General features: G+C 35.2%; 1 protein-coding gene across 20 annotated transcripts in view; it reads left to right on the top strand.

Annotated features, from left to right (window-relative positions):
• The window catches only part of EIF4G3 (eukaryotic translation initiation factor 4 gamma 3), a 287,482-nt gene that overhangs the window by 197,042 nt on the left and 67,834 nt on the right, over window positions 1-22,606 (top strand). For all 20 annotated transcript variants that reach the window (XM_081306230.1, XM_081306245.1, XM_081306247.1 and 17 more), the window contains one exon: window positions 20,045-20,133. In XM_081306230.1, coding sequence (XP_081162356.1) covers window positions 20,045-20,133 — 89 coding nt within the window. The remainder of the gene's footprint in view (window positions 1-20,044; window positions 20,134-22,606) is intronic.

Genomic DNA, 22,606 nt, shown 5'->3' on the forward strand with positions numbered 1-22,606 from the left:
CCACTAAACATTGACACTTTCTCTCCAGCCCTTTCTCTTATGGATTTCATGTTGTAAAATCTTGTTCTCTGCCTACCCTTCCTCTCCTATAGCACATGACCTTGCCTCCTTAGTTCAGAACATTGAGGACCCTATGTTTGCCTTTTTCAACCTTCTTCCCTTACTTACAAATCTGTCTACATCTACTTTGTTTGTTTGTTTTTTGGATACTGGGGATTTAACCCAGAGGCACTTTAACACTGAGCTACATCCCAGTGCTGTTTCTTTTTTTATTTTGTGACAGGGTCTCACTAAGTTGCCTAGGGCCTTGCTAAATTGCTGAGGCAGGCTTTGAACTCTACATCCTCCTTCCTCAGCCTCCTGAGTGGCTGAGAGTGGCACTACTGCTCTCATTTACATCCAGATCTTTTTCAAGCTCTACTAGTTGTCCCTGGCAGTCTTACATATATTCAGTGCCCCTCCACAGACTTCTTATTCTTTGTAAACACATGGAGTATCTCTCATGCCCAAAACACTCCCTCAATCCATATATCCCTTAGCTACCATGTAAGCTTAATTTTCCTCCTCTCATTCACACTTCTAAAAATAGTCTGTCATTTCTTCTGTAATAAACTACTCAACTATTTGGCTAATAAAATCTGACTTATGATCCCATTATGCGACTTAATTTCCTTCAGCAGCATTACCACTGGACAAACTTTTATCTTACCTTTTTTATCATTTCACATTATCACTTTTTTTTTAATTTAAGTTCATTGGGCATAATTTACATGCAGTAAAATTAATCCTCATTAGCATTTCATTCTGAGTTTTTACAAACACATAAAATCATATAATCACACAGTTCCCCCACAAAAAAAAATCCTCTGATATTTGGATCATGTTGTATTCTTTTTCTACATGTTTTTTAGGTGATTTCATCCACTCTAGGGCTAGATTATGTCTCCTAATAGATACCAAAGATTTCCAAAGTTTTTTCTCCAATTCAGTCCTATTATTTCCAATTTTCTGCCAAGTATCTTCACTTGGAAATATCAGACTAGTCAGTTCAGCATATCCAACACTAAACTAATCAATGGTTCCCTTAAACAAATCTTTTGTCTCAGTTTGTGGCTCTGAATTTAATTAAACTAGGCTGATGGACCTCTTTCTTGAGTCCCTTTTACTTCACCTTTTCTTTTAGCTTCCTTTTACTTCTTTCCCAAGGATCCCTGATTTTATTTCATGTCTGTTGACTTTGTTCCATTGCCTAGCCTTGCACTTCTGCATGGGTGCCTCTCATTTCCCTGGCCCCAGCTTTGCCAGCCTTCAAATTCATTCTGCAAGAACCAACTGGAATCAGATATTTAAAATACAGATCTGTGGGCCATTCGTTATTAGTTAATACCTCCTTCCACCGATTTCTACTGATTTCCATATTCCCTACATGTCATCTCTGAGGTTTCTTGAGACCTAATACATTGTTTATAAAGTAGAAATACAGGAAGTATACATGTAGCTCAGTGATACAATGATAGCATGCATGAACCCCATGGTTCAATCTCCGGCATAAAAAGAACACCTGAAAATCAAAAATAGTATTATTTACATGGTAACATTCAGTATTTGGTGAACCAATACTATTTAAAAACTATTATGGCTTTTGTAACATGAAGTTAATAGTTGTCTTTTATCCATTAGATACGTATTGGGTTCTAGAGCTGCTATAATTTTAATTATTATTTTTTTAGTTGTGGTTGGACATAATATATTTTTATATGGTGCTAAGAATCGAACCCAGGGCCTCACATGTACCAGGTGAGCGCTCTACCGCTGAGCCCCAGCCCCAGCCCTGATTTTATTTTTATGTTGTGCTGAGGATTGAACCCAGTGCCCTCCACATGCGAAGCGAGCGCTCTCCCAATGAGCTACAATCCCAGCCCCTTAATTATTACTTTTAACATGGAATTCAAACAAGATTTGATTGGCATTTGAAATATATTAATCAGTTTATCTGGTCATATTGGGGAAAACTATATGAATTGTCAAATATTAAAGTGTTTGAATTCCTAATATTCTTCAAGACTTGCAGTACCTTATTTTTACATCCTATTATTCTAAAGTGATACAAATAGAAAGAATGGAATTATTCCTCATAAATGAATATTTTGTATAATTTCTTGGTACCATTTGTTCACTTCAATTTTTCATAAAAGAAGAGTTAAATTCTACTTGGTTGGATTTATAATTACTTTCCCATTCAAAAACCATTTGAGCAACTGAAGTCGAAATAAGTAGATACAGACATTTACTTACTTGGATTTCAATAATAGACTCTAGGAGTTCTTGAAAATTAAACATGTGGATGGATATATATCTATGTAGGTACTAGGGATTGAACCTGGAACCCTGCATGTGCTAATAATTATGTGCTCCGCCACCTACTCCTACCTCTAGCCCCTTTATTTATTTGTAAATGAATAATAACTTGGAATATTTTTTCGATTGCCTACTCTACTGCATATTTTGGGACACATTTAGAAATAATATTGAAATTAGGAACTATCATGAGAAATTAAGAAATAGGGACAGCCTAACTGTGGGATTTTTTTTTTAGGGGGATGAGGGTAACCGGGGATTAATTTAGGGGCACTCGACTACTGAACCACATCCCCAGCCCTATTTTGTATTTAGAGTTAGGGTCTCACTGAGTTGCTTAGCACCTCACTTTTGCTGAGGCTGGCTTTGAACTTAAAATCCTCCTGCCTCAGCCTCTGGGATTACAGGTGTGCACCACCACATCCAGCTAACTATGGGATTTTATAATGCACCAAGGATGCGTAATAAATCCTTGCTTTACAAGTTTTATTAGGAAATCAGGAACTAAGTTGCTTAATTTCATTTGTTCTGGCAACATTAATTTTACCCACTGTGTGACTTCTCGAAGCAAAATCTCTTTGCACCAAAAAGGCAGTGGTTTTACATAGACAAATGTGTAAATATTGGGATGGATAAGGTGAAAAGATGAGGGAGCTCTTCCTTCTGTTAGGGTGTGCTTTATTGTTTGTAGTGATTCCATTTTTTTAAAGTTATGGGAAGCTCTCCCCTTTGAGTACCCTTGGCAGTGTATACTCACTGATGTTCAAAATAGGAGATTGTTTTGTTTGTTTTGTTTTGTTTCCCCAGCCAGGTTTACATATTCAAGGTTCTGTGCTGTGAACATTATTCAGAGATGAAAAGCATTGAGTAGACAGGTAACTACTTGTATTGTAGTCTCTTCTCTAATTACATTATAAATGTAATAGTGATTGACATTTTTGCCCCTGAACTAGATTTACCTTGAATTAAGTTTCAATCTATTCTGATGATTATAAAAGAGGCAATAGAGAGTTTACTAAAATGTAGAAATGCCTAAGAGGCTGCAGAAAGAGAAGTAAAATATAATACATAGGCCTAGAGTATATGCTGAAGGTCTTATTAGAGTCGTGTTAGTTATCACTGGGAATTACATAATGTACTCTTCTCTGCTAAGCTTTTTTGGAACAAACCACCTACTTAGAGTCACTTTCCTATTTCATCTTCCTAATGACTTTGACATACTATGTCATCAGGATAACAGATGAACTACATTCTTCATGCTATTCTTCCAGTCTAAGATGCAAAATAACAAAATAAAAGCTGACAACCAATATAAAAAAAGAAGGTAGAATCAGAGGAAGAAGTGCAGGAATAAGGTAGAATTGAAAAGAGAGTATTGTTAGAAATAAATACAAGCGTTTTGAAGTTACATAATTTTCATTCCAACTCCATTCTTTACTCTCTCCAGAATGGGAAAGCTCTCTGTGGTAAAGATCTGAAATAAGGACAATGTGTAACCTACCTAACAGAAATTTAACCAGTGTTATAAAGAATCATTACCCCTGGATTTAATTTTATTTGTAGGCCATGTATTCTTCAACAGATTTTTAGTGAGCGTCAATTATGGACTAGAAACTGTGTCAGATGCTGGATATATATCGATCACCAATAATACACAATCTTTATTCTCAAAGGGCTCAAACTCAAATAATTATATATATACACACACACAGACACACACACACACACACACACACACATATTTTTTATTATTTTTGGTACCGGGGATTGACTCCAAGGGGATTTGACCACTGAGCCACATCTCCAACCTTTTTTACTTTTTATTTTGAGACAGGGTCTTGCTAAGTTGTTTAGGGCCTACCTAAATTGCTAAGGCTGGCTTTGAACTTGAGATCTTTCTGCCTCGGCCTGGGATTACAGGTATGCACCCTCTCCACTGAGCTCAAATATTATATTTTTAATTTGAATCTTTGTGTAGAGTAACAGAGTACATTAAAGATTGGTGTTTATTTGTACCTCCATAGAGCAGTAAATGGACCTGATATTGATCAAAAGATTGGAGACCAGAGAAGCATAAGTCTTACAGAGACAGATTACGAGGCTAATAGTCCAGTGATTTCATTTTCATGTAAAAGAATTCATTTCAGAATCTTTGGATTTGAAGAGGCACTTAGATGAGAGTTAAATAAAATCATTATTTGAAACCAGATAGAAGTCTTGATATTCTAAAAGGTATTTGTCCAGTATCAAACAGAAACAGCAGGAGATGATGATAGATAGGAAAATGGCTGAGAGACTTAAGGATTGTGTTTGTATCAGAACATACAAAAATGGTACAAGGAATTTGAGTATAATGGTGAGTAAAGCCACTGAAATTGTGATAAGTTGTCATCCTTTGCTACTGTGAGAAAAGTTTGAAGAACAAATAGTGAAAACAAGAAAATAAAGATAGAAGAATGACTGTGGTAGTATGAGATCTCAGGGATATCTGAAGGGAATGGGGAAGGAAAAAGAAAAAAACAAAAACTAGCAAATAGCTAGACGAAAACACTCCAACCTGTTAAAGCATGAAGAGAGGAGCACAGAGTAGTGCATATTTTCTTCCAGTGTCCATCCCATTCTAGAGCATAGCCCAAACATCTGGCCAAGTTGGGGCTTTTAGACTAAAACATTGTCTCCTCACCTAGCGGTATCAGAAATTGGACTCTGATGACAAAAACTTGGATCCTGCAGTACTCTTTCTGCTAAGCATTTTTGACTATGAAATCGCCAATTCATTTCCTGGATTAGTTGAAGGACTGGTGTGCCCATCCCCGTTGCAGATGTCTGACATGGCAATCCTGTTGAATCGTCCATGGACCTAAGAATCATGGTTTGGAGACCAACAGCTGTTGTTTGGGTGTGATCAGGGACTGAGACCAGCTTATGTAAGGAAGCCTGCTCTTGAACTGGTATATTACTTCACCAGTCTACCCAGCAGGATAGTTTCCATGGAGCTGCTTCTGTTTTCTTTTTCTGACCTTGCAGCAACAACTTATTTATTAAAATTCTGTATCAAAATTTTCATAGCTTTTCTTGGCCTTTGCCTTTTCAAATGCTGGAAAAATTAGCAGATTATTTTCTCTTTATAAATCTGAAGCATTGCATTTAGGATTTCATATGGATTAATTTTTCCTATGAGTGCTTAGATTACATAATAGATTCTTAGCATTTTAAAATTCATTCAGAAATAAATTACGTGTAAATTTTTCTGAATACATCTGTTGTAAAATAATTAAACTGTTTGAATTAGTCATACAGTCTCTGTTGAGAAACAGGCTATTTTCAAAAAACATTTATCAGTTACATATTTTATCAGCTATATGTTCTATTTACCAACTTTATTTGTCTATTAAGATGAAATTTATGTATATAGGACTAACTGCAGCACCTACTTAGAGCAGCTTACCTGCTGAGCAGAAATACTGGATGCTAGACTTTTTTTTTCCTTTGTGAGACAGGGCTTCATCAAATCAGATCCTGCTTCAGCTTCCCAAATTTCTGGGATTACAGGTGTGAGCCACTGCACCTGTCTCCTTTTAAGGTACTGTGTCTCCCCTGCACCCATTTGCTTTATGGTACATATAGAAGGAAAGAAAAGACTCCTCCTTAATTTCAGCTTAATTAAATTTCACAATTCTTTTTCTGTTGGTTGTGTTTTCAAAGATGGCACATTTACATGAAAGACAATTTCATATAAAGTCATAATAAAATTTTAAATTTTGACTTGGCAGAAAAACAATCAAAAGACCTATGATGTATACAAGGTTAATTTACCTATGGATAATACTTACAGGTTGAAAAGAAAACAAATAATAGAGATTTCATACAAAAGTCAATTGGTATAGCAATTGAAATGATGCTCACTCTTATTAGTGAATGTAAAAATACCATTTTTTAGCTATTAGTTTAGCAAATATTAGAATGTCTGTTACCTTGGAGAATGGAGGAAATCCAACACTCATGTATTTTTGATAGAATGTAAATTACCTCTACCTTCATTTTTTTTTTTTTTTTTTTTTTTTTTTTGGTATGATTGCTCGAACCCTGAGGTGCTTGACCAATGACCCTACATCCCAGGGTCTTGCTATGTTTCTTAGGGCCTCCCTAAGTTGCTGATGTTAGCCTTGAACTTGCTATCCTGCCTCAGAAAGGATTACAGGTGTGTTCCTCCATACCTGTCTTATTTCTATTTTTGTGGAACTAAGTCTGACCATTTCTATTAATAAATACATATATAGAAAGAGAAAGAGTATGTGTTCACTTTTTTTTTGTTAACCTATTTTGGAAATAAAAGTTAACATTGGATACGGCGTGTGTGTGTGTTTGTAAACACATACATATGGACAGTGCATATGAAAAAAAGCAAAACATATAGTCTCTTTCAAAAGGAATGGTGCATACATACTATAGAATATTGGGCTTCTTTATGACATAAATTTGTATAATGATCCAGGGATTTTCTTAATAAATTTAATTGAAAGCCTTTTGCAGAATACTAATAAATAAACTTGTATATTTTGTTGTGATTATTTATATGAACCATAAATACTATACTTAAGATTATTAACCTGCTGGGGCAAGATTCACCTTAGACAAGGAACATTGGCTGATTTGGAGAAAGAAATTATATTTGTTTGCTCCAGTTGATACTTCAGGCATTTAAAAGAAGAAGAAGAGGTTGGAAATGTAGCTACCTGGTATAGTAATTAACTAGCAAGTTCAAGGTCCTGGGCCCTGCACTGCAAAATAATAATAGAAGAAAATTTTAAAATAAAGGCAACTGAAGTGAGGGAGGGAGAAAAAATACTCCTTGGTATCCCACTGCTTGGATTTAAAGATATTTGATTTCATAAATGGAAAAATACTATACATGTAACTTTAAACCCTTTTTAAGGTGCTCAGTATTCATAGAAACACTACCATTTTGTGGTCAGTGCATAATTAGGTACATGACTATGCTTAGGTTTTAATTAACACCTTCACTGAGATGTAATTGACATTAGATTAACATACACATATTTAAAGCATTTTACTAGTTTTGATATTTATATTATTTCTTTTTTTAAAAAAATACTTTATTAGTTGTTGATGGACCTTTTTTAAAAAAAATTATTTATTATATGTGGTGCTGAGAATCGAACCCAGCGCCTCACATATGCTAGGCAAGCGCTCTGCCACTGAGTCACAACCCCAGCCCCTAGTTTTGATATTTTATATACTTTATGTAAACTACCTCTATCATCAAGATAAGATTTACTACTTCCAGATTTTCTCCTTGCCTGTTTATCCTTAATTCTATTCCCAGGCAAGCACTGATCAGCTGTTTGTCACTGTAGATTGGATTGCATTTTTTAGAATGTCATATAAATGAAAATATAAACTCTTTTATGTGACTTCTTTCACTCAGAAATTTATCCCTGTTGATTGGGTATTTAGTAAACCTTTCAAAAAGAATTGGTGAGTGTAGATTTGCTACTATTTCTTCAGTGGATAGATAAATTGGTTGTTTCAAGTTTTGGGCCATTATAAATAAAGTTTCTGGAAACACCTATGTGCAAGTATTGTATGGATGTATGATGTCATTTGTTTTGGTAAATATCTATGGGTGAAATATCTTGGTTACATATATACATTACATATATAAGTTTATTATATATGTAGGCATATACTTAATTTTTTCAGAAATCTCAGTTAATGTTGCATAGTACCTGTGCCATCTTATATTCCCACCAACAGTGTATAAAAATTTTGGGCTATGCTTTTGCTGGTGAATTTTTTTCTGTCCTTTCCTATACATATGCGGACCTATTTCTGAATTTGCTCATTTTCCCCTCTTGATCTAGTTGTCTATTTTAATGACAATACCACATTCTTATGATGTAAGTCTGAAATCAGATAGTATTAAGTTCTCCAATTACATTCCTATTTTTCAGAATTGTCTTGGCTGTTCTGGGTTCTTCCCCCCCCCCCCAATATAATTTTTGAATCAGTTTTTTAATTTTCTGCCCAAAAATCTGTTGGCGTTTAATTGTTTTACACTGGTTCTACAGACAGAATTAACATATTGCAACATTAAGTCTTCTCACCAATGATATTTATTTAATTCTTTAATTCTCTAGAAGTACCTCGTATAATAATAAGGTCTTTTGTTAAATTCTTTTGATGCTCTTATGAATGTATGTTTTTATTTATTTTTGTTCATCGGTACTATGTGGAAATGCCATGTATAGTAGTTTTTGTCTTGTGTCCTGCAAAGTTCACTTTTTTGGGGGGCCAGGGGTGAGTACCAGGGATTGAAATCAGGGGCACTCAGGACCACTGAAGCCACATCCCCAGCCCTATTTTGTATTTTATTTAGAGACAGGGTCTCACTGAGTTGCTTAGTGTCTCACTTTTGTCTTGCTTTTGCTGAGGCTGGCTTTGAACTCGAAATCCTCCTGCCTCAGTCTCCTGAGCTGCTGAGATTATAGGCGTGCGCCACCACACCTGGGACAGAGTTCACTTTATACTAGTTTTATTCACCTTTTTGTAGAGATTTCCTTGGATTTTTCTACATAGATTATGTTTTATGTGAACAAAGATAGTTTCACTTCCTGTATAACTAGATGAGCTTTTTCTTTTTTCTAATTAATTGCACCAGCTAGAACCTCTATATCAGTGACAAATGAAGTGTTGAAAGTAAACATTCCTGTTTTGTTCCTGTCTGGAGGAGAAAACACGTCTTTCATCATTACATTGGATGTTAGCTACAAGATTTATTTATCCAGTTGATAACTGATATTCATCTGCCCTCATGAGGACCATTGGCCTGTGTAATTCTCATAATCATCATTTATATACCTGGGTACTGCTGTCCTCAAATGAATAGATACTGTTTTTTCCTTACATATTTGGTAGAATTCACCAGTGAAAACATGAGAAAAATATAATTCATAATGAAGAAAAAAATCAATTGAAACTGACTTGAGGTACTTGGTAAAATTAGCAGAATGACGAAGTGTTGTAACTAAATTTCATATATTCAAAAAGCAGAGATAGGAATTGACATAATGGAAAATACAAAAGTTGATGGAACTAGTAAACAGAAAACTTACATGGAGGACTTGAAGAGTGTAATCAGCCTACCTCATCTAATTGACGTTTTATTAAACACTGAAATAGCAAGTACATTATGGCAAATTTAACAAGATAGATCATACACCATGGTGCATAAAACAAATTCTAATGAGTCTGAAAGGATTCAAGTGGAAAAGCGGGTATATTCTCTGGCCAGGTGCAGTTAAATTAGAAGTTGAGAAAAATATCCCTGGAAATCCTCCATATATATGGAACCTAACCACATACTTCTTCATAACTCAAAGTCAAAAGGGCACCTGTCAACTATTTTGAACTGAATGCAAATGAAAACCCACCAGCAAAATTTGTGGAACATTCCATATATTTACTGTTGTGACAAATCATCTTAAACTTAGTGATGTAACAATTTGTTCTTTCAGTTTTGGAGGTCAGAAGCACAAAGTAAGTTTCACTGGGCAAAAATTTAAGTTCTCAAAAATCAAGGTCTCTTTCCTCTGGAAGCACTATTGAGAATCTGTTCCTTACCTTTCCATTTTTACAGGCTTCCTGAGTTCCTCAGCTGGGGTCCTTCCTCCACCTTCAAAGCCAACAGGAGAGCATTTTCAAATCTCACTCTTAGTCTCCTGCCTCTTCCTTTCACTTTTGATTTCATTGGATCCACTGAGTTAATTCATGATAATGCCCTTCCTATCTCATGACCCTTAATTTTATTACATTAGTGGTACTTTTGCCATGTAAAGTGAATATTTATGGGCCAGGTTTTAATGCATGGATATTTTTGGTGTTCTGTTTATTTTTATTATTTTTATTTTATTTTTACCTACCATACTACTAAGACAATATTTAGATGGAAGTTTATACCACTAAACTGCCTATATTAGAAAAAAGAAAGAAATTTATATTGTTGACCTGATCTTCTATCTACTGAAACTAAAAGAACAAATTTAACCCAAATGAAATAATTAACGTAGGAATTAAATGAAATAGAAAACAGGAAAAAGCATAGAAAAATATCACACTATTCTCTATTGAGACTATCAATAAAATAAACCTGGATTTGACTCTTGTTCTGATGATGTTTTACTGTTAATACCAGAATGGAAACATTTTCACTTGTGTTATATATGTCTGTCTTTGATTTGTTATGTATGTCTATTTTAAATCTAGACTTCTTGTTTATCATACTTTTTGGTTTCAAGGGCTGGACTTGAGGACTGTCTTACACTATTTAAGCTTCTTGTGAAATAGTCGTAGAGCAGAAGCCTATTTTTTTAACACATAACTGGAAGCATAATTACCAAACATTTCAAATACCGCACCCTGAAAATATCCTGGAAAAATCACTGATGGACTTAGCCTCCAAATGTTTCTTTTGTGGGCATCTCAGTCACCCACTATTCTCACATATCGTATTGCCATCGTGATTCTTCGCCAGTTCAATTACAGCTTCATTGTAAAACTTAGCCTTATCTTACCTGGTTTTCTTCTTCATGCTGCACCAGTTTCCTATTTGATATTTTTTTAGATTCCCATTAAGAATTCTTTTAAAAAATTGGAGGTGGTGACAGAATAGAATCCACAACCTATTGAAACCAGTTTGAGGGACAAATCTCTTCAGCATGAGATAATCCAGATGATTTAGTGCAAGCCTGTAGGATCAGAAAGCTGTGCAAAGATAAAGCAAAATAAAAATGTAGACAAAACCTCAGGAATGAATGAGAAAGAGATTAAAGTAAAGCATTAAGGGTGGGAACTCTCTGAAGGTTCCATTGATGGAACATTCTATTCTGTTTAGTACAATTCTGTGACAATGCACTTGGGCCCTTGCCCTTCCCTCACCAGTAGTGAAGTGAAGTATCAATACAAGTCTTCATTTCCTTTCCTTTTTTTTTTTTTTTTTTTTTTTTTTTTTTTTTTGTTACTTCAGAGGTTTTGGACAGTTTAATCTCATATTTTAGAATTGGGGAGGTTGCCGTGTGATCCAGGAGAATGGAGAGCTGCAAGACTGCTAACTCAGGATCTCTTGGCATCAGCTCCTCAGCTAGTCTGCTCAGTTCAAGCACTCCCAGGCCTTTCCATTCTTGTTAATAGATTTTTAGGAGGACAATCTGCCGACCCATAAAATCCTTCCCACGAATGTATAAAAGCAAAAACAAAACAGATTGATCCCCAGTATGGTTTTGGTTCAGGGGATTGACTCCAGGAGCACTTTACCACTGAGCTATATCCATAATCCTTTTTATTTTTTTATATTGAGACAGGGTCCTAGTAAGTTGCTTAGACCCTCACTGAATTGCTGAGACTGGCTTCAAATTCGTACTCTTCCTGCCTCGACCTCTGGAATCACTGGGATTATTAACGTGCATTATTGTGCCTGGCAAACAGTTCTTAATATTTAGTAAACATTTACAAAACTGCAGTAAGCCATCACAGGTATTCCACTTATGAAATTGCATACTAAAGGTATCGATTCCTTCCTCCCTCTCTCCCTTCCTTCCTTAGTACTGTGGTTGAACTCGGGGGTGCTCTACTACTGACCTACATCTCCTGCCCACACCCCCCCCTTTTTTTTTTGAGACAGGGTCTCACTAAATTGTGAAGGCTGGCCGCAAACTTGCCATCCTGCTGCCTCAGCTTCCTGAGTCACTGGGATTATAGGCATGCACCCCATACCCAACAGTGTTGTTGTTGTTACTGTTTGATACCAGGGGGACATAATCACTGAAAGGCATCCCTAGCCCTTTTTATTTTTTATTTTGAGATCGTCTCACTAAGTTGTTGAGGCTTCCTGTCTTAGCATCCAGAGTACTGGGATTTTAGGTGTGCACCAGTGAGCCAGCTTAAGTCTTTCATAGAGCCAGGCAGATAATAATCCATTCCATATGTATTCTTTATACAACAATGACTTGTCCTCCTGTAATAGGACTTCACCAATTTAGTTTATCCTAAATTTTGATAATTTTGGTGACCATCTGTTTCATTCCATTAATACATGAAATTTCTCATGTTTCTGTACCAAAGCAAAGAGCTAGGTACCCAGGAAAAACTCCCATGACAAGGAGATAAAACAGTCTTTCATGATGTTTCAGTTACAAAGAGTTGGCTCCCTGGTTCTTAAATATTCTGTAGTTATAATGCTGATAAGAGGCTTCTTTACCTTGCCCTTTTTTTGCCTTGAATCCAGGACCTCTCACATGCTAGAAAATAGAGAAGTGCTGTAGCACTGAGCTTTGTCTCCAGCCAGTCTTCTTTAGTTTTAAAGATTTACATATATATGGATGTGCATATATATTAAAGCCAGTATATATATATATATATATATATATATATATATAAATTTGCCAGAATTACCATAAAGCATATCAGGAAAGGGATTTGTCAGGATTTAACTCATCAAAAATTCAAAATTCTTGGGCTGGGGATATAGCTCAGTAGTGCACTTGCTAAGTAGACCCAAAGCCTTAGGTTCAATCACCAGCTGACAAAAAATAACTTAAATCCAAAATGTTCTGGACACATACATCTAACTTCCCACTCTCATAGCTTAGTGAAAGGCTAGGTGCACTATTATTGTGTGTCCATGGTGATAAATTGGCTGAGGTTCATTGCTGCCAGCTGCCCAGCATTGTGATACATAGTATCATGTATTGCCCTAACCTGGGAAAATAGCAGAATTCAAAATCTGGAGTAAATTCTTCCCGAATGCCTATTTCTTTCACATCATCATAAAACTGGAAAATCATAAGTCGATATAAAGTCACAAGTTTTCTCTGGCCAGAAATCTAAGTAAAAGAAGTAAAGGACTGTTTGTTTTTAAGACCCAGGAAATATTGAAAAAAACGTATTAAACTCATAATTTACTTGGGTACTTATCTGATTAATGAAAATATAAATTTGCCTATAAGGTATCTTTTATTAAAGTTGATTTCAGTTTTAATTACAGAGCTAGTAAAATACCTCATTATTAAACAGTTACCTGTCATCAGTACAGTGGCACATGCCTGTAATCCCACTGATCATAAGTTCAAGGCCACCCTCAGCATGTTCGCAAGACTATGTCTCAAAGTAGAAAATGTAAATGGCTTGGGATGTGGCTCAGTGGTTAAGCACTCCTGGGTTCAATTTCTGTCCACCCCTGCAAAAGAAATAAACTAAGGAAGGGTCAGCCTAGAAATGTAGCATATGCAATAAATAAAAGTTACCTATCTTGTTATCAACCTCTTTCACATTCTTTTAATGTTTCCTTCCTTCCTTTCTTCCTTTTTTCATTATAAATCTAATATAGGTTGAGTATCTCATCTGAACTTGAGGCTAGAATTGTTTTCAGTTTGAAAGTTTTGAGCAGTCCTGGTCTGGAAACTGAAATGCCCCAAAATCCAAAACTTTTTGAGCCTTATATTGGGTCTGAAAAAGTTTCTGATTTCATAGTTTTGAATGAAGATTGCACAACCTGTCCTAAGACTCCCATGAGTTCTCCAGATCCTCAGGAGAAAATAATATACAAAATTATAATGTTCAGAGTAAAATCAACATAGTTTTAAGAATGCAGTGTAGAGTGGTTGCTTGGCATGCCTGAGGTCATGGGTTTGACCCACAGCATTGCAAAGAAGAAAAAAAGTAATCTAATAATCTAGTAATCTAATAATATAGCAATCTTTAAAAAAGTAATCTTTTTATAATCTGACCTAAAATCCAAAACAAAAAGCTTCCACTTAAGTCATACAAGGTCAAACAGGGCTTGAGGGTTGGGATCTAGGTGAGCGGTGAAGCGCTTGTCTAGCATGTGTAAAGTCCTGGATTCAATTCACAGTACAACATACACGAAAAAAGGATTTGAAGTAGCGAATGTAAACCAAATTGAAAGCTTTACTTTTTTTCCTCCCAGTTTTAAATTATTGTTTAAAACATTGAGCCAGGCACAGGAGAGCCCGCCAGTAATCCCAGTGGTTCAGGAAACTGAGAATCTGGGCTTCAAAGCCAGCCTCAGCAATGGTGAGGTGCTAAGCAACTCTGAGACCCTGCCTCTAAATAAAACACAAAAAAGGGTTAGGGGTGTGTTTCAGTGATCAAATATCCGTGAGTTCAATCCCTGGTACCAAAAAAAAAAAAAAAAAACACCTGAAAAACAGGAAAAAGTCACCCATTATTCAAATAATGTAGTCTAAATATTCATGGTTTTCTTATCCTTACATTAATATTTCTATGGCTGTAAATGTATATGGAATGTAGTATATTGGGATTTTTATATTTTGTCCTTTTCAATTTTTTCAACCTTCATTTAATCTTTATTTTGCTGTTTCTTTCTTCTGTGGTGTTGAGGATCAAACCCAGAGCCTACTACATGGTAGGCAATTGGTCTACCACTCAATTAAGCATTACAAAACTAAATATGCAAATACACATGTAATTGTAGTTTTTACAGTACAAAAAGTAGAATATGCACCAGAATATTCACAATATCTCAAGAGATGTGTCATAGTTTTTTGTACCTTTATATCTTTCTTTATATCTTTTTTATACTTTATATACATGATTAAAAAAAAAGATTAATCTAAGTATGTTCATGCCAATTTATGCCTTTATACATGTACTTTTTTTTTAACATTACAATTTTTTTTAACAACTTTATTTCACTTGTTTATTTTTGTATGTGGTGCTGAGGATTGAACCCAGGGTCTTACACATGTTGGGTGAGCACTCTACCAGCCACATCCCTAGCCCCTGCATTACAATTCTTTTTTTTTAAATGCACATAAATATATTTTATAAATATAAAAACCTTTGTTATATTATTAATGCTTTAGAATACTTGAAATGTTAATACACTCTATATCTTTCATTTAAATTTAATTTTGTGTTATTTTTTGTAAACAATGCCAAATAATGTTTTATAAAATGGGCATAAATAAAGTAACACTGCTACCAGATAATTATATTGCAGTAAACTTCATACCTCTTTGTTATTTTTTGCCATTGAATGTGCCAACCCATTCTTCATCGTGCTATTTTTGTGGTCATTTAGAACAAAAGGGTCAAATTGATACTATTGTCATTAAAAAGGATGATATGATTAACTAACGGGAAAGAAGATATCATCTGCAGTTAGTCTCGTGGGAGTACATGCTAAATGATCAAAAGGAAGTTCCACCCAGTCTCCCCCACTATAGCAACATCAAACTTACTTATAATTTTCTTACTTTAACCAGTGGATCTCAATTGGTTAAAATAAGATTGGTGTACTGAGATGGATTCAACCCCATCGTTTTAGAAGCAAAATTATTTGAATATGTATTATTTTCATAATGAGTTATTCAATTTTTGATAGATTCATTTCAGAGAATTGGGATATATAAATGTGGAATATAAACTGTGTAAGCCCTGAATTTAGAGAATCAGAATTTTGGATAGGAATCCAGGTTCTATTTTTTTTTTTTTTTGGTTGCTCAAGACAATACAATGATCTTGATATATCATACATTTGATTCAAATAGGGTATGAATTCTCATTTTTCCACGTGTACAGATTGCACTAGTATTGCTATATGTATATACGTGGCTGTATAACCAATGTGATCCTGCATTGCAATTCTTAATACACATATATACCACAATTTTTGATTCTTTGTATATGAAGTATGTTGACACCCAGTTCATATCTTCATACATGTACTTTGTATAATGATGTCCATCACGTTCCACCATCCTTGCTAATCCGATACCCTCCCCCTTTCCGTTCCATCCCTCTTCCCTATATAGAATTCATCTATTCCTCCCATGCTCTCCCTCCCTACCCCACTAGGAGTCAATCTCCTTATATCAGAGAAAACATTCAGCATTTGTTTTTTGGGATTGGCTGACTTCACTTAGCATTATCTTCTCCAGCGCCATTCATTTACCATTATGCAGCATTTCTGACATCTATATGGGTCAGGATTTTAGACCAAAATCCATGATTTAATTATTTTTGGAGTTTCTCTAGAAGATAATAATGTTTCTACAAAGAAAAATTGAAAAAGACCTTGATCCAGATCATGTTTTTACACAGAGCAGTTCCATGGGATACATTGTGTCTTAAGTGCTTTTCACTTTTCTGTATGGGCCACTATATTATGGAAAAGTTTTTCTTCGTACTCTCACTCCTTCCAGTGAAACTTTCAAGGAAAACTTTTTTTTTTTTAATGCACATGGGTTTAATATAAAACAGTAAATGGATCTTACTACATCACCCCTAACCCTGTTCTCCTACCTCATTGGTTATCTCCTAGTTTGCATTGAGATATTTGTTAGCTCTTAATTTACAAAAGTAGCAACTTGACTCCTAGAGCCCATATGAAAAGTAAATGAAAAGCATCTTACCTCGGGGATGACTTATAAGACATCTCACTGTAACTGCACTGTTTTCCTTTTTAATCTTAAGATGGAATCATTTCTAGGTTTGATGTGGCATAATTTTCTGAGATCTGTGTCCATTCCTGGAGTGTTAGTTAAAAACTGGAATATTTGAAACCTGATAGTGTTTTTTGTTGTTTTTCTTTTTTTTTTTTTTGGATCGGGGTTTGAACTCAGGGGCACTCCACCACTGAGCCACATCCCCATCCCTATTTTGTATTTTATTAAGAGACAGGGTCTTATTGAATTGCTTAATGCCTCACTTTTTGCTGAGGCTGGCTTTGAACTCGAAATCCTCCTGTCTCAGCCTCCCCAGCCACTGGGATTATAGGGTGTGTGCCTCCATGCCAATCTTGATATAGTGTGTGTGTGTGTGTGTGTGTGTGTGTGTGTGTGTGTGTGTGTATGTGTGTGTGTGTGTGGTGTTGGGGATCAAACCCAGGGCCTTTGTGTGGGAGGCAAATACTCTGTCAACTGAGCTATGTCCCTAGCCCCTCGATGTAGTTTTTGACATAAATTTTAAACCTCTGCAAAAAAAAAAAGGCAAAAAATAAATAAAATAATTTTTAATACCATTGATTAAACTCTTTGTCCCCAGTATTTTTCTAAATGTCTACATAGGTCATTTCATAAATAAATTATTTTTTTCTCATAAGTAAAAACTTGCAAAAACCTTAAAATAACAATATAGCTTTTTGGTTACAATATACATTTATAATACCTCTGTTACACAGTGCATTTCCTGTTTGTTCAGTCAGCAGATTTGAGTGCCACACTATAATGAATTAGAAAGGAGAGAGGAAAGCCTTAGCTTATCTTGAATTTATTTCCCCTTGTCTAGCTAATTTGCTATCAGTTGTCCTACACATCAGGCTGTTCATCTCTGTCTCTTTTGATCCTTGTGCCTTTTGTGTCTGTTTTCTTCCCTTCCTCTTCTGCCCTCTTTCCCCAAACCACACAAATTTTGCTGCCCCTCCCCATCACTAAAGGTAGGAGAGGGGCTGTATATCATTATCTCACCAGGGATTAGTTCTCTGTGTTTCTGTGTTCAGTTTTTAAATGACTGTCTGTTGGATAGTATTGTGCTCTTTTCTGTCCACCTCTTTTTTCTAAGTTCTAATCAGTATTTTAGTCACTTGAACAAGGTAAATAGCAGTTCATTGTGGTAAATGGTAATTCTTTAAAAAATAAGTAAATAAAATAACTCATGGAAGATTTTAGGGTTGGGTATATTTGATGTATTCTTGCAAAGAAAAGTTTTATATACATCTTACTTTGGTTTTTGTTGTTTAGCAAATACTACTTCTGAGTTTATATTTCATCCCAATGAATCCTACATAAAATGATCTTCCCCATTTACATGAACGGAATTTAGAGCTGAGTTCATACCAATAAGTAGTAAAATAACATTTAAAATCAATTGTACAGATTGTCTGAACTCTGGAAAGAATAAAAGCAAAATTAAAAGTGAAAGCATTTTGGAGGATGCTTTTAAAACAGGCTTTTTTTTTTTTTAATATCAAAAGATCCGTAAAACGTAGGCATTGTAGGAGATTCTTATTCCATGGAAGACTGTGAGGCAATGGTAATTTTAAGCTCACCCATAGGTTCCAAACTTTGAGAAGATGGTTTATTTTGAGTAGGCCACAAAGTAAGAATTACAGGTGGTCCACTGTTGATTTCTTGTTTATTGTGGTCCCTGAGGAGAAGACAGACTAGTTTTGAGCTATGTTATCAAAGATTTATATAATATTTTTGCAGCTTGGGAGGCTGATCATGAGTTCAAAGCCAGCCTCAGCAACTTAGTGAATCTCTGAGCAACTTAGCAAGACCCTTTCTCTAAATAAAATATAAAAATTGCTTGGGTTGTGGCTCAGTGTTATGATAGAGTAATTTTGGGAAGAAGTGATGCATGTCTGCTTTCCTTGTTCCCCCAAACTGTATGTCCACACCCTCTTGTTTTACCAAAAAAGATTTGTGGCTGTCCCAGAGTTGGATTAAATGATCTTACATTTCTGTAGGGAATTTGATTAGTTGATAACCCTTCGTCTTTGGGTTTGTTCACTTGTGGTAATGCCATGGTATTAATGACCTTTCTTTGTCTCTTCTCTCTGCCTGTCCAACTTCCTCTTGTGCTTTGTCCTACAAGTTACCTTCTGCAGTATTGTTTTACTATTTTCTGTATATCATTTGATGGTTAAATTATAGTTAAAATTTATATTCAGGTTTTGAATGAATCTATGGAATGTATATGCCAGGTGAATTTTTTTGAAGGCCTTAAAACCTGGGGGTTGTGGCTCATTGGTAAAGCACTTGATAAGCATGCATAAGGCTCTGGGTTCCATCCCTAGTATCACCCCCTACCCCAAATCATTTGTAAGCTTGGTCTTCCACTTGGAATTTTTGATACGATAGTGAAAATAACCTCTCTTCTTAATTTTTACCCCAGCAATATAATATAGACTGATATAGTGTAATCTGAGATGAAAACAAGTTTTGTAAAAGTGCTTCTATCTAGTGAATCCTCAGTCAAAGTATCCTTTTGTTGCCTAGAAAGATTTAAAAACCCGAATCTCAGACAAATACTTTTTATAGTTTAAAGGCACCTTGGCTATCTAGTATCACTCCAGTGCTCTTGAACTATTCAGAGGCCTGAGAACGTGACATGCCTAGGATCACACAACTGGTTTAATAGGAGTCCACCCAAGTCTAGAATTGGCTCAAAAGTCATTTTTCCTTTGTAGATACTACATACAGGTTGAGTATTCCTTCTCTGCAATGCTTAGAAATAATAGGATTTTTTTAGCTTTCAGAGTTTTTCTGATTTGTGTATATTTACATAGACTTTATTGATTAAATATCCCTATTCTGAAAATGTGAAATCCTCTGAATTTTAGATTTTGGATTTTGATGACTATTCGACATCTGTATTACATGCTTAGGTGTGGCCTACCATGAAATAGAATGAACCTAGGCCACTGGTTGTAAATCTTTGAAATGGTACGAAAACATTTGCCTTTGCAATATCTCTGAGCTACAACTCCTTAATTGTTCACTTAATCATTTAATAGTCTCCTTGTGCAGGTGAAGTTCTGCTGAATTTGAGTACAGGTATCATTTAAATCTAATTCCCTCTATGCCTTTGCTTGGCAAGTAATGGACATGATCTTGCTTTTCAGCTCAAACAGCCATGACTACACCAAAGACATGGAAGAAACCAAAAGATCGGACCCGAACCACTGATGAGTTGTTGGAGGCAGAATTGGAGGTAAGAGACAACAAATCTCTTTAGCTTATCTTCCGATAATTGGTGCCATTTCAGGTATGAAGTTGTACTTCTTATAGTACCATTTCCCAAACAAAACGTAATGTATTTTGTTCAGAGACTAATTTTTTAAAGTCCATTTATAGTAGCATTTTAAAAAGATTTCTAGTAACATGTTTAATTTTATTGAATTATTATCTTTTAAAATAAATCTTCTAAACTTGCCAACTTTTGGTTAACTCTTCCCTTCCCCATAATTCAGTATTTTCTGTATATTAACCTGAACGAAGACTAATCTGGTAACCAAAAATGGTTTTTAAACGAAACCATTAGCCGGGGTGGTAGAAATATCCAATCCAATTTAGCGACATTTATTTTAAATCTGTTGTCTTTGTATCCCAGTAACATAACTTTTTCTCATGTGGGTGGTCCCTCTTAAAATAAGCCTCACCAGATTTTGCTGTAGGTTAAAACATAACAAGTCTAAGAGTTGTTGCAAAGAAGAAATAAGAACAAATTTAGTCTTAAGGCTTGCCCTGACAATTTTCTAGTATTAATCTCAGCATCTTTAGTGTTATGTATTAAAATTTATACATATGGGCTGGGGATGTGGCTCAAGCGGTAACGCGCTTGCCTGGCATGCGTGGGGCACTGGGTTGGATCCTAAGCCCCACATAAAAAAAATAAAGATGTTGTGTCCACCGAAAACTGAAAAAAAAAAAATTTATACATAAACAATCTACATGTAGCTTTCTTCCCTTTTAAGCTAATCTTATAATCTACTTTATAAAGTAGTTCTTATTGAACATTAACATTAAAGTGATATTATTTAAAATGTAGCCATTATTTGAAGGTAACTTTAGATGCATTTACTTCATAAGGCTTTACTGGCTAGTTAAATTTTTATCTCTTCTTTCAATTAACCAGTACCCTTTGTTTCTTCCCTGTCATTGCTCTTACATGGTGCTCAGTTGGTCACAGTTGTTTCCATAGCAACCACTAAAATGTTAAATTGGGTTTACTGGGATAAGACTTGTCAATAAATTAATAGAGATGCATATATTTGCTGTGCTCCCCTTGTAGCTGAACAAGAAAATTATGTTCCTTTAGAGAATAAAATACCTTCTAGAGGCAAGGGAATTATATGCATTCCTGGTGTGACTACCAGTTCATAAACTCATTTCCCTATAGATTCAGCTGGTTTTTTATTCATTTTCTTCTTTCATACTTCATATTCCTCTGTGCTGTGGCAATCTTTCACAGAATTGTTGAATGTTAAATGAATGTACCACCACTCCCATGTCCTCAGATGTTCATCCTGTTGTTTAGCTTGGAACTAGCAAACTTTTTCCATGCAGGCCCAGTTAGTGATCCCTGTCATAATTCCCAAAAGCAGCTGCAGACAATATGTAAATGAATTAAATAGTATATTCTAGTAAAATTTTATTAGTGGATACTGAAATTTGAATTCCTACATCATGAATTTTTCCCCCACCATTCCAAATTTAAAAACCATCCTTACTGATCATGCATTGCAAAAACAGGTGGTGAACCAGAACTGGCCTGTGGGCCATATTTACCATAAACTTACATTAACATGTTATTCCTCAAACAAGAGAACTTATATTTGTTTGGAAGCAGTCACTTATTTTCTAACCTCATAGTTTAAAAATAAAATTTTGTAAGTCATTTGCAAATATAGACTTCTTTCAGAAATCCTTGTCCTTTACCTTTCATAAAATAGGATTTGTTAGTTTAATAAATATTGGATGCTTTTGCCTTCATTTCCACTGATTAAGCTCTCCCTCTCTTACATTATTTTCTCAAAAATAACATGTTTCCATCGGGCGTGGTGGCAAACACTTGTAATCCCAGTGACTTGGGAGGCTGAAGCAGGAGGATTATAAGTTTAAGATCACACTCAACAATTTAATGAGGCCTTAAGCAACTTTGTGAGACCCTGTCTCAAAATAAAAGTAAAGACAGAGCTGGAGATGTAACTGAGTAATAAAATGTCTTTGAGTTCAAAGTCTAATACAAAATAATAATTATAATTTGTTTCAAAGGGGACATATTGGGGAACAATATTGACCAAATTATATCATATAGTTTTTCTCGTGGGTAGATGGGGTACTGGGCATTGAACTCAGGGCCACTCAACCACTGTGCCGAATCTCCAACCCTTTTTAGTTCTATTTAGAGACAAGGTCTCAATGAGTTGCTTAGTGCCTCGCATTTGTTGAGGCTGGCTTTGAACTCATGATCCTCCTACCTTGGCTTCCCACGCCTCTGGGATTATAGGCATGTACCATGGAGCCTGGCTTGTTATATAGTTTTTATGTACAAATATGTAACACAAAGTCGCACTGTTTATAATTATAATGTACCAATAAAAATATGGGAAAAAATTAATGTGTTTCAGACACGCTTATATACTGGATTGTTAAGTCAGTACAAACATTTTAGCAAGTTCTTC

Source organism: Spermophilus citellus, assembly GCF_964194105.1.
Source record: "Spermophilus citellus genome assembly, chromosome: 9".
Classification (NCBI taxonomy): Eukaryota; Metazoa; Chordata; class Mammalia; order Rodentia; family Sciuridae; genus Spermophilus; species Spermophilus citellus.